The following is a 12431-nucleotide window of genomic DNA, read 5'->3' on the forward strand; positions in this document are numbered from 1 at the left end:
GAGGAAAGGTATCAGCAGTAGTTGTTATTATTAAACAATGGTGATATTTTAATTTAAAAGTAACTCCAAATGTGCATAATCTCTAAATTAGCATACTCTGTGAAATCATGACAGGCTGACTAAGGCTCGGCGAGTCTTTGAGGTCTATTTACTTGAGTATTTCCAGTGGGTTGGTTGTTGGGGTTTTTTTTTCAGTTTAGCTTATTCAGCAGCAGAACATGACACCTCCCAGACAGTGCTCTTGATCAGCTACTTCTTGAAAACTGCAAATGAACAGAACTCCCTGGCAGGCTCCCTGTAATCATGCAGGAAAGTGGCTGTGCTGGCTGTAGCCCTTCTGTCTCACCTGCTGGATACCCTCAATCCTCTGCCCTTTCACAACCCGAGCGGAAGGAGCTCACGGCGAGGTTTCTGATGCAAGGCATGCATTGATCCTGTGACCTTAATTTTTCAAACAAGAGTAAAGGAAATCACATGATGCAGATGTTTCTTCAAGCTAACTACTCCCTTTCTCATAGCAGGTGCTCTAGGATATGTTCCACTGCCTCTGGGAAACTCTCACAGGTTAAGTAAGGAGCTGGATTGATTTTGTCTTCATCTGCCGGTCGATATTTACCTGCAAGAGATTAACAAAAAATGCATTTACTGAGCTCCTTTGAATATCTTTTTTTTTCCCTGAAAATTACAGCTGCCTCAGACCAGTAATAACAGCCATTGTAAGAGGAATGCCCACCTGAGGTTCTCCTGCAACAAACACCCTGCAAGTCCTCTCTAAACCAACCCTGAGCCTTGACGAAGATTCCTCCAGGGGCAGCTCTGGGTCAGAATTAGTGTTATTTACACACTGGTTTAATTCTGCTGTACTGGCACTATTTGCTCACTGACTATTCACATATTCATCTTGTAGGGTCTCTAAATAATACAGTTATAATCTCCCTTTTTTATGAGGAAGAATAGGATTACTTGCTTTCATTTTTAACATAGTGGAACTCTGTGGCACAAGCAGCTGCACCTCAGAAAGACCTTACTCAGGCCATGGTGCCATCAATAACACTGGTAACACCCGTCAGTCCCTTATGGTTCCACTTTTGTCTGAAGCAAAAGGACTTTACAGTTACCAGTGTAATTAGTAGGAAATGTCACCAGAGTTCTTGAATGATCAGAGGTTATGTTGCTGTGACTGATTTTGGCCATCTAAGATGTCACAGGAACAATTCTTCCTGTTCTCTGATTAGTGCTTGGGATTTCAGAATCATTAGGGCAAAAACCTCACACCTATGAGATCAGCTGCCCCCAGTCTATTGCTTTATAACACCCTGCCACGAGTTCAGGGTCTGTGCTCTAGCCCTGTCGTGGAAACATTAACTGTAACGGCCTATCCTGACTTAATCGTAATCTACTGCTTGGCAGACTGCAGGTGAGGAAATGCCTGTCTGCTGAATTGAACACAGAACGTGCAGGGTGAGGGGCTGGGGGTGTCACAGCAGCCCCTCGGTGTAACACATCACACTAGCGATCAACCCAGGGCTCGGAGCAAACCTTTGCTTCAAGCACAGGGGCTTCTGTGACCCCAGTGACCACCGAATGCACCACTGCCTCCCAAAAACGACCACACTGTCGAGTACTTACCCGTTCTGACCAAAATCCCACGCATGCCCGCGTTCTGGGCGCCACCAACGTCATCCCGGCAGTCCTGAGACAGAAGAGGAGCCGCGCGTTATTGGTCATAGACACAATGTGATAAACAACTTCTTTATGACATTCTCTGCTTTGCGCATCACTAACCAGCCACCGAAAAGCAGATACACCTGGTGAAAGCTTTTACCCACCTATTGTATCAACTCTCACAGGAACGGTTTTCTACGAACACCATGCACTATGCATTACATCCTGCAAGTTTTGACTTGGGTTCAATTTCCCAGCGCTTTTAGGAAGATTGGTACGTGGCATTTGGGAAGCACGACAGGCAGGGGAGCTAAGTGTTATGTTAAAGAGCGGGCGATAAGGTATTTGGTCCCCACGTACGTCACCGATCATGACGGCCTCCTCTGGAGCACAGCCAGTTCCCCGCAGAGCTTCTAGGAAGAAGGTCTTCTCTGGCTTCCCCACTACTGTCGCTCTGGTGTCCGTCGCATATTCCAGCCCGGTTACAAAAGGTCCAGGTCCCAGTGCCAAGCCATCTTTTTTCTTGAAATATCTGGCTTTGTGTATAGCTATAAGAGGGGCACCATCCAAAACCAACCTAAAGAATGAATGAAGAAAAAAACCACAAAAATTGTATTAAACCCCCCCACACCCAATATTTACAGCTGAAAGCCTGAAATTACTTTCACTTAAGTGGACAACACTGACTTTCACGAAGACCTAAATTATAATGTAAGCTAGCATTGAGTTGGAGAGGTAAACTTACTTCCTTTTCCCCAGAAACAGCTAAGAATCCAGATCCCCTAAATAAAGAATTTATTATCTTGAAGATTTTAACAGGCAACTATTTTTAAATCCTGTCTGTGTCACGCATTAAGCAGCCTCACTTTTGACTAGGGCTAACATCAGAATCCATCTGATTTCCCCACACAAATACTTTACAATATATTAACCGCAGGCAGTAGCTGGAAGAGGCAGTTTGATGGCCACAGCCACCAAATACAACTTTAGTTTTTAACATTGTAGGAATTACAGTAACAGGTTACATTAAAAAAAAGGCACAAAGGTATTAGGCACATTCACATCCCACTGAATTCCCCAGTTAACAGTGCTATTACTGAGCTTTTTAGGAAAAAAAGCTGGATTTCAGCTCCTTGCGTTCACATCCCACTGAATTCCCCAGTTAACAGGGCTATTACTGAGCCTTTTAGGAAAAAAAGCTGGATTTCAGCTCCTTGCTATTGGGAAGCAAAAATTCCAAGTGGAAGGTAGTTCAAAGCAAGAAGTCAGCAGATTTCCAACACCTCTGAGGGCATTAAAAGGGTAATAACACACGGTTATTCACCTTTTAAATACTGTGGCGGCGTTACAGGAGGGTTGTGGCTGGGCACAGCACCGTGAGCCCTGGAAAGCGAGTGCTGGGGTGCTCTGAGGCTGGGAAGTGCTCCCTTCCCACCACTAAGATCCTCACCAGTCTAGGTTCAGCGCAGCAAAAGCCCTCCAGACAGTATCTATAAAAGTTAAGGTTACAACAACAGCACCTTCTTCAGGTACTGGACGCAACTCCAGTCTTTATCTCAACAGGCAGGAATGAAACTGGCACAGCAGATACAGCAAAGCTGAGGGACTGAGGAGAAACATTGACTGTTGATCTTCAGGGGAGAAAGAAGGATTTCTTTTCCCTAAACCCCACCGATTTAAAAAAAATAAAGAAGCAGCAGCCTAATTTAAGAAAACAAACAAAATCCTTGTCTTGCCCCTTCACTGCCTTTCTGGAGTTCTGCTGGGCTCTGCTCAAAGAGGCTGGCTTAGGTGAGCCGTATGCTCCTTGGAGGCCGTCTGCTCCTTCCCACGTGCTCGCATGGGTACTCTGAGCAGTGTGTAAGTGATAATATTTCATTTCACTTAATTATCACACAACAACTTCTATTGAATCAATGCCTTCCAAAGCAGGCTCAACAAGAAGAGAGCTGGCATATGTATCAGTGAGCAGCCAGATATGTTCACGATGGGAGGATGCCTCTAGGATACAGAAGAATTTAATTTGACAGCAGCACCACAACCATTTACATTCAGCAGTTTGCAGGAAACATATCACCTGGGAGAATTCTTTTAAATGTGGCATCAAAATCCCAAGTATACAAAAAGAGAAATTTAGTCTCAGTCATTTCAAATGGTGCCTTGAGAACGGCCTTACTCTGTGCATCTCGTCCGGGGACTCGTACTGGGTTAGATTTACCTAACTTAATGTTGGAAATCAACTGAGTAGTTGCCTGCCAGGTAGTTAGTCAGCCTGGGCTCTTCACAGTCAGTGGAGAGGAAAGAGCATTTCTAGGGCACAGTTCAGCTGTCCTGTTTTAAGCATTTCTTGGGGAAAAAATGAATGACGCCTTACAAGCTCCTCCCCTCTCCCTCAGGAGCCCAGGTAAACAGCTCAGATATAGCACTGGCACTGAAGGTATCTGCATTTAATCAGCATCATCTTAAAGTTTTGCTATGAGCAACGCAAATCCCAAGTGACTCTGTTATCTGAGCAGTGAGGAACAATGAACACGGACACAGCACGAGGCTCCAGAACAGAATGTGGCCAGTAGTTGGCACTTCCCTTAGATCAAACAAAACCAACACCACCACAACAGTTCACCCTCAACAGAGGGCTGGGGGAAAAAGCCCAGAACAAGTCAGTGAGACGCTAAAGATCAGACAGAGCCCATCCCAGGGCCTCTGAAACCCAGGACACATTCACTGAGGATGAAATCTTCCTCCAAGCAGACAAGTCAGCCAAGTGGCTGGGAATGTGTCTGTCATGAGGTTATCAACAGAACTACCGTCCAATTCTGTGTTTCATGTAAAAAGTGCAAATCCAGCCTGGGACAACCTCGGCCACCTGCCTCAGAGTTAGTTCTGCAGGCTTTCCTGCATGTGCTGGCCTGGGGATGCCCAGGATCCTCAGGGACCCTGAACGTGATGACTGGATTCTTGTTTTGAGCGTCGTGATCTCCAGCCTGAGGCATCTAATGACTATTATTCAAGAGCTAATATATCAATGACAGAAATATCAATAAATACAGTGATGTAAGCACTGGAATATATAATGGGTTAAGTTCATGCAGTTGTGAAATTAGGAGTCCACTCATGAGTGTGCTGTAAAACTCACTCTAAAATCAATGCCATTGGCAACATGCACTAATGAGGCAGACAGAGAGTCAGTTTGGGTCAATTCGTGTTCTTATGACGTAGAATTGGCACACAGATACGGCAGCACTGTCATGCTGCTCCACGGAGCCCCCATAAGACACTAGTGAGCAGTAACTGATATTCCCTTTTTGGATTTAGTGGTTATAAAGACAGATTAAGGTGCTTGGGATCAGTTTATTTTTCAAATTCCAAAGTGAAAAACGGCGGTAGTCATCAGCCCATGAGCAAAGAGGGCAAAGGACTCATTGCACATATCGCAGCACAGCAGGGAGTTATTCAGGGTGTTATGACATGTCCTCTTCAGCTCCAAGGCAGCTCTAAAGTTGGTGACTAGCTGCCCGCAGGGGTTAGTGCTCCCAAAGCACTGCTAACTTTGTCACCTCAACGACAACCATGACTGTACTTCTATAGTTTATTTAGACAGAAAGCTATGAAAGCCAGGGTCAGACTGCCTGAAGTTCATGGTGAAGGTCTCAAATCCACCAAGGTTAGCGGCTCTTGGACGTGGAGGAAGACACCATAATCACGCTCCACCATCCTCTTGTTCCAACGAGGATTTCCTTGCACATGGGAGAGGTACAGAGCCCAGCACTCAAAAGGCCACGAGGAGGGGCTGACTTACCGAAATGCTCTGTTCATCATTTCATAGTGGAAGTGCTCGGGAGCCAGTCCTACCACTACTGCGCTGGGGTCGTCAGTGGCTATCCCTGGAAAATCAAAACATGTTTCTCAGCAAACAGGATTTTATTCTTAATTAGCAGTACACAATCAACAGTTAATCACTTCACAGCAAAAATTAGCATTTTCTGATATAGATACATCACACAGATTAGTTTTATGTCTTTTAGAAATGAGGAAAGCATCTGTGGAAAAGGTGTTGATCTGTCCAAATTCCATCATCCTTCACGATGAACACGACTCTGCAGCTAGATAGTCGTTAACAGTGACCCTTAAACACTAATTCTCTCTCTGCCTCCGCTGAAACGCAGGGGACTGCACAAATCACTTTTTAAACCAAATGACTTTTTGCTATCTAAGAATCTCTTTCTACATATATTTATTTGCTTTGTAAGACAGTAAAGCAGGACAACTAGTAAATTCCATCCAATTCTTCTATTCCACCTAGTGACAGAAAACTCCACTTAGGGTATAAAGCCTGGCTGTTGCTCCACAAATCAGTCTGGCCATGATGGCCGAGATGATACCGCAGCATGACCTAGGAGTTTTTAGACTAGATTAGTTTTGACTCTTCTGCAATGTCTTTTTTTTTTTTTTTTAAATGTGGATTGGTCTCACTGAGAGCAGCTTTTTACACCTTGTCCTGCACTGCTTCGGAGGAGCATGACTGTTTCGGCATGGCAGTGCCACATCTGAACAGAAGCAGCAACGAAAGCAGAGAAACAGGAGTACCTGAGATTTTTATTTATGACAAGTTAAGTTACCAAGCTGCATTCTGCACTCGCTCAAGGTTTTGTTCTGCCTTCGCACAGCATATCCTCTACACCTTTACTGGGACAACCACAGCTCCCAGGTCTCCAGAGAGCGTCATCACAACCTGTTGGCTGGTATCCCCTGTCACATGTCTTTCAGTTGGCTCAGAGAGCAAAATGTACACTTGGAGATGCCACGTGGATTTCAGACACCACCGAAAAGCATCTGGGTCCTTTAACCAAAGACAGGATTACATTCATCCGTCTGTAACCAACTTTGTAGAGAGATTAGCCACAAACAGTTCAACAGCAGCCATTAACAAGAATTTAAAGCATTCTCTGTTGTACTTAAATGTTTCAAGAGCGTCACTGAACGTGAGCCAAACTGCTTGTAGCAAAAAGAAACAAAACAATCCATTCAAGACCCAAGCAATACCGATAACGCCACCAGTGTACTCCGCTAATATCTCTGTATTTGCCATCTTTTACAACATAAGCATCAGCTAGAGTGAAGAACTGATGGAAAGATCGCAAATACACGGAGACTAAACTGATTTAAGTACCTTCAGTGAAAGAGCTGCTGTCTCTGCTGTTTCTGACCCAAGAAGGCCCCCCCAAGAACACCAATACAGAATACTGCTGAGGGCGTATTTCTCTGGCGTTAGGCAGAACAGATTATCAGGTTTCATTGCTCTTAGAGCACACAGAGGCTTTTCTCCTGAACACTTACCTTCCTGAAGATTACTGACTAGACTACAACACTAAAATTCAACAGGAAATGTCTAGCTCCTAGCAAGATTAGAACCTACTTAAACTACACAGCCATAAGGATTTTGGTTTATAAGGCAAGGGGCAGGAAGCAGTGGCAAGCCATCCACATTTTTGCTGCCTTGACTTTAAATGGAAAGCTGAATATACAATATATGGTTTTCAACTCTGAATACATTCAAAATGTGTGTATCTTCACTACTCTTGAACCAACAAGGTGGTTAAGTCAAGGACTAATGGTCTTAGCTTGAGGCACCTGCCAGATATGTCCAAGTTAAAATATATCAACTTCCACTCCCCGTATCGTTTAGGGTAACGGGAACATCTGAAAGTAAAGTGAAATTTAACCTGATCTTTAGAGAAGACAACCCAGAGAAACCAGAGCAATGAAGCTCCTGTCACCAATTAACATCTCAAAGTGCACTGACTGAAACCTAGATGCCTAAGTAACAGTAACTACTTGGAGATTGTACCTTTAATAACAATCAGTTATGAGAGAAACGGCCTCCTGCGTGTGCCTATACAGTGGCTGTTCAGCTCCTTATGAGCAAAACCTCTGTAAAATAGCTGAGGAAAACCTTATTTCCAATAAACTGACACATCCTCACCATAGAACAAATCAGCACTGATAGCGGCAATGAACCTCCAATGATCTAGTGACAAGTATTACTTTTTTTTACACTGGAAATTAATAAAAAGCAACGATTTTTACCCAAATTCCTGACAATCTGAAGGCCTTGTCTGTCGTTTCCACTACTCCTCGAGAAGCCATGACTGCTTAATGTCAATTTGAAAATAAGAAAGAATCTTTATGGCTCTGGAGAGTTCCACGTTTCAGGCTTTATCATGGCTAGTGGTATAAATATAATTGTCACTCTAAAAATGGAGAGCACTATGTTTCTTTAGCTGTTCAGCAACTCCCTCCAGCTGTTTTTGGACCACCTCACCTGTGAAATCAGGCAGGGCTTTATCGTCCACCAAGAGGAGAGGCCGCACCTGCTTTTGCTCCAGAAGATTTCTGGCTGCTGTCAGAGATGTGAAGATCTCATTTTCTGCAATGTCAAATCCCAGTTTCGTCAGCCTCTCCAGCAGGTCTCTCTTGCATTCCTTCGTCGTGTTCGTCACAAATCGAATGGTGACGGGAGCGCCACGCAGCCTGACAGGTGAAGAGCAAAGGCAAGTTGGCCACAGCATCCTTCTATTTATGTCTCTTCAGGACTAAAGGCTGCAGGTGAAAAGGCTGTGTACATCCCAGAGAGCTGGTGCCACACAAGAACTGTGAGGTCGTTAACTTCCGTGGACGGGAGGGCAATGCGAAACACATCACAAAAACTACAGCTGCTGGAACAAGGGCAAGTCTCCCTGCTCAGCTTCTGCCCAGAAGGCCTGGAGGAAAATGGTGATTTCAAACTCTACCTTCATACTACGAACAAACACATCTACGATAACACGTCTGAAAAGCCTTTTAATTCAAACTAGATAATAAATCAACCAGCCTTGTATTCTGAACCCAAATAAATAAACAAAATAACCTTGTTGCTTAATTAATATGTTGAACTCTGCATGTTGACTCTGACAGCAGCTGTGATTCACCCGGAGATGAAGGATGCTCAAGGAGCCTGTGTTAGCATGTGGGGATTTTATGCCAGCTTTTGCAGCCGTTTCTCCCTTCTACTGGGGAACACCAGTATCACATAAAACCAAATTATTGCCCTACACTGAAACTAACATGCTACCACACAATCAAATAATTTTAAGCGACAATTTCAACGGCGCTCCCTTTAATTATCCCCCCACCATCACTTCCTCTGTTGCCATAGAAACAAATGCTGGCATCACCACTGCCTGGAGAACATCAGAACAAAGTTGGTCAATGCTGGAGACTTGCTTGCACCTGCCACATCTTTCTTTTGTTTGTCAGACGCATTGACCCTTCTCAAGTATGAAAAGTCAAAAAGTTTCCTGGCTGCTAATAAAATAAAAATTCTTTTTTTTTCCTTCCCATCCTATCACCCTTAGTTTTGAGAGGTAAACCCCAAAATGGAAGCTATCCATTTGTTCTCTAAGCAAGCTGCATTCCAATCACTTCAGCTTCTCCTTAGGAAGGACAATGCCACGGACTAGTAGAAAAGAGCTCGAGAAAGTTCTTCAAACCTCTAAGCAAAAAAGACCTGTCTGTTCTTTGCAGTGAAATGACAACTCTTGCTCTCCAGACCTGAGACAGCAGGTGGAAGCTGATAAACAGCACCAGGGTCTCTTCACACTTCATGCCTTCACTAACCCCCTCCCTTGCCAAAGCCAGGACAGGGCCTGCAAGAACCGAGCTCAGTAGGAAAGAAGCAGAAGACAAAGGTGAATCAGTGCCTTTATAAAACAATTTGTCTTCTGATTCTACACAAGCAACTTCTTTTGTCTAGTCTACTGCCTGAGGATTGGGAGGTGAGCAGCAGGCTGGATAGATACCAAGCTCTTCTCAACAGTATCACCACTTTTTATACACATATTTGGATTTTTGAGAATGCTCTCACCTGGCGCAAGCTCTCCGTGGCATGAAACGCCAGGCAGACAAGGCCCAGTGAATGAAAGGGTAATGAATGAATACCCATTGCTTTAGAGGCTTTTACTTCCTTGTAGTTTTACATCTTTAGGAAACAATTACCTCCTAAAGATGTAAAACTGCAAGGAAGTAAAAACCGCTAAAGCATTGGGTACTCTTCAGCAAAGCACCGACGAACAGCTCAGCTGAGGTGACTTTGCTGTAATTCAGGTTAACCACTTTCCACTTTGTTTAAGGCTGCAGTCCCATTATGAACTAGCTGAAACATTCTGAATATTGAGATTTTCTCCATCTAAAAAAGACTTAGAAAGAACCTAGAGAGTTAGAAGAGCTTGGGGGGCCTCAGGTGATACATGGCACCTATTCGCTATCGAGACCTTTTGCTCATTTCTCTCAGTATTAATTACCTACTCTGGGTGATCCTGCTCTGGCAGGGGGGTTGGACTAGATGATCATCCGAGACCCCTTCCAACCCCCAAAATTCTGTGATGAATACGTGTGTAAAAGCAGAATTTGGCCGTGTATCTGCTCATCCACAACAGTGTAAAAAGGCAGAAGCTTCGGGCCTGTTTACGTAAAGAAGCATATTTGTGCAAACAGCACTGACACAAACTATCAGAGGAAATGGAAAAATGGAACTTGCCTTTTAAGAGCTTCCTGCGCGCCTGGTACAGCTGAGTCTTCAACGTGAAGCGTGCCGTTGAGATCCACCAAGACGGCTTTCAGCGCGCGCCGAGCTGCCATCCTGCCTTCCCCGGGGAAAAGGCAAATAAATGAAACAACAAAAAACTGGTTAGCAGACAATGGATAATAAAAATAAGGAACTCGGTTAAGCGCCTCATTTGTGCCAAGCCCGGTATTACTCAGAACATTACTCGCAGTATTAAATGGGCCCCTTTAGACTGAGAAATAAAAGGCAGTGTTTTAAAAAAAATACATAATTGATGGGGAGGTATTTTCCCAAAGACTCTATATATGGAAATCAGGTGCTATTTGTTTTTTAAGTGCCTTTATTTGTGCACATCAAAAAACTCTCTAAACAAGTAGGACTGCTGGGAAGGGGATCATTAGGTCTGATATTGCTGGTTCAAGGCCTCAGCAAGCACATTTCGGCAAGTCCCATGTACACCAACGGCGCTGTTCAAGTGAAAATAAATACAATACTACTAAGCGATGATACAGTGCTCTGACTATAAAGCTCAAAACACCCTGCAAAAGTGGTTAATCCTCTAGCCCACAAGACAATTCAAGTGCCCCAACTCCCAGGTTATTCAGTGGCTGACTGCCTGCGTGCCAGCGTGGATTTAGTCTGGAAGCTCCCCAGGCTCAAGGATATTCAGCACCTCAAAAGATCGTTCTCCCATCTTGCGAGGGGGACAGTCATGCAGTTTTTCTACAGGAGACTGAGCCCAAAGCAGACGACAGCACCAGGCAACACTGGGGAAGAAAAGTGAGGTTTTGTGCAAGTCATCTGGCTAAAAAGCTGTCTTCAGAAACTTCTCCTTATGTGTGTTTTAAGTGATGTATTTTGTTCCACAGGCAAGTTTGCTGAGCCATCTCTTGGCAACTCCCATATTCTCCTGTTCGTTAGACAATAACGACTCTGCGATCTGTCATCACTAGCAAGATTTTATATTGAACTGTTCTGGTTACAGACAGAAGATGGAATGTGTATGTTCTCCTATAAACCACACAGTGTAATCAACACCAACATTAGAACCTGCCTTAACATATTTAATTTTCTATCTGAAGAGTATTAACTTTGCGGACAGTTTTATCATTGATCAGGATCATGTGAAGTTGGTGTCTCAAGTACAAGACACACATGCAGAAAACTCTGAGATTCCATTTTCATTATTGCTGCTGGTTCCCTGCAGTAAAAGAAAACAAAAGTAAAAATGCTTAGTTTACAGCATGTCTGTTGCTACACAGGCCAAGGTTAAACGTCTGTGATAGAAAGGTGATAACAAAACTTCTAGGGGAGCAATTGCATGAGTAAAGAGGGCACCATGTTTCTAAGACATCTCTAGTCCAACACTTCATGCAAAGTGCCAGAATGGAATTAGCATGATCCCTCATTTTCTCCATGACAAAAAAACTCTCTTCCTTCGAGCACTTCAGCTCTGCCACAGGGAATTTTAAGTGCTGACAGAGATTAAAAAGAGGACTGAATAAGGTGCTATTATATAAATTCTCTAGCCATAGACATGACTGCAGAACGGCTGCACCTGCATGCACAGCAACATGATGAAGAGTAACGTGTCTACATGGACAGCTAAGGACGGGTATAGAACATCTTAGTTTAACAGAACTGGGATTTTTTTTTTTTTTAATTTCTCTTTTACCCTAGATCTCCAGTGGTTCTCCTGCTCATGGTGTATTTATTCGGGCAGTATGGAAGCTATCTGCAGAGCTGGTTTTCAGCACAGCCTAATCCCAAGTATAAAGCTTACAGCCTAGCAAAAAAAAAAACACAACAAAAAACAAAACCGGAAAACCTCCTACAAATATTCAGAACCTCAGTTTACACCATCACGGCCCAACACACGGCGGAACCTCGCACCTTCGCGCTGGCGTTACAGCTACCGCCACGGGATAACTTTGATAACTCAGGCTGGTCAGGTCACGGGGAAACATCCAGTTCAACCCTCGCCTGTCCTGTGGCGGTCGAAGGAGCCTACTTGCCGCACAGGGACTCGTCAAGACACTCATGGCCTAAGGGGCGAGAGGCCTTGTCCCCTTGCGGGAAGGTCTGTAACGGCACCGACGTGCAGGGGCCACAGCGGGGCTGCTCCCCACGGCCGAGGTGCCCCGCACGGCCTCCCACAGCTCCC

The 12431-nt window shown here is 44.3% G+C and overlaps 1 protein-coding gene across 1 annotated transcript; it reads right to left on the reverse strand.

Annotated features, from left to right (window-relative positions):
• Positions 1 to 447: 447 nt before the first annotated feature.
• Positions 448 to 10350, reverse strand: HDHD2 (haloacid dehalogenase-like hydrolase domain containing 2). Its single transcript, XM_009874738.1, has 6 exons — positions 10241 to 10350; positions 7988 to 8196; positions 5465 to 5549; positions 2026 to 2242; positions 1630 to 1693; positions 448 to 616 (listed from the first exon to the last, which is right to left on the reverse strand). The coding sequence occupies exons 1-6, from the start codon at positions 10339 to 10341 to the stop codon at positions 513 to 515; spliced, it is 780 nt and encodes a 259-aa protein (XP_009873040.1). The 5' UTR covers positions 10342 to 10350; the 3' UTR covers positions 448 to 512.
• Positions 10351 to 12431: the final 2081 nt, after the last annotated feature.

Source organism: Apaloderma vittatum, unplaced genomic scaffold (assembly GCF_000703405.1).
Source record: "Apaloderma vittatum isolate BGI_N311 unplaced genomic scaffold, ASM70340v1 scaffold10828, whole genome shotgun sequence".
In the NCBI taxonomy this organism is placed as follows: Eukaryota; Metazoa; Chordata; class Aves; order Trogoniformes; family Trogonidae; genus Apaloderma; species Apaloderma vittatum.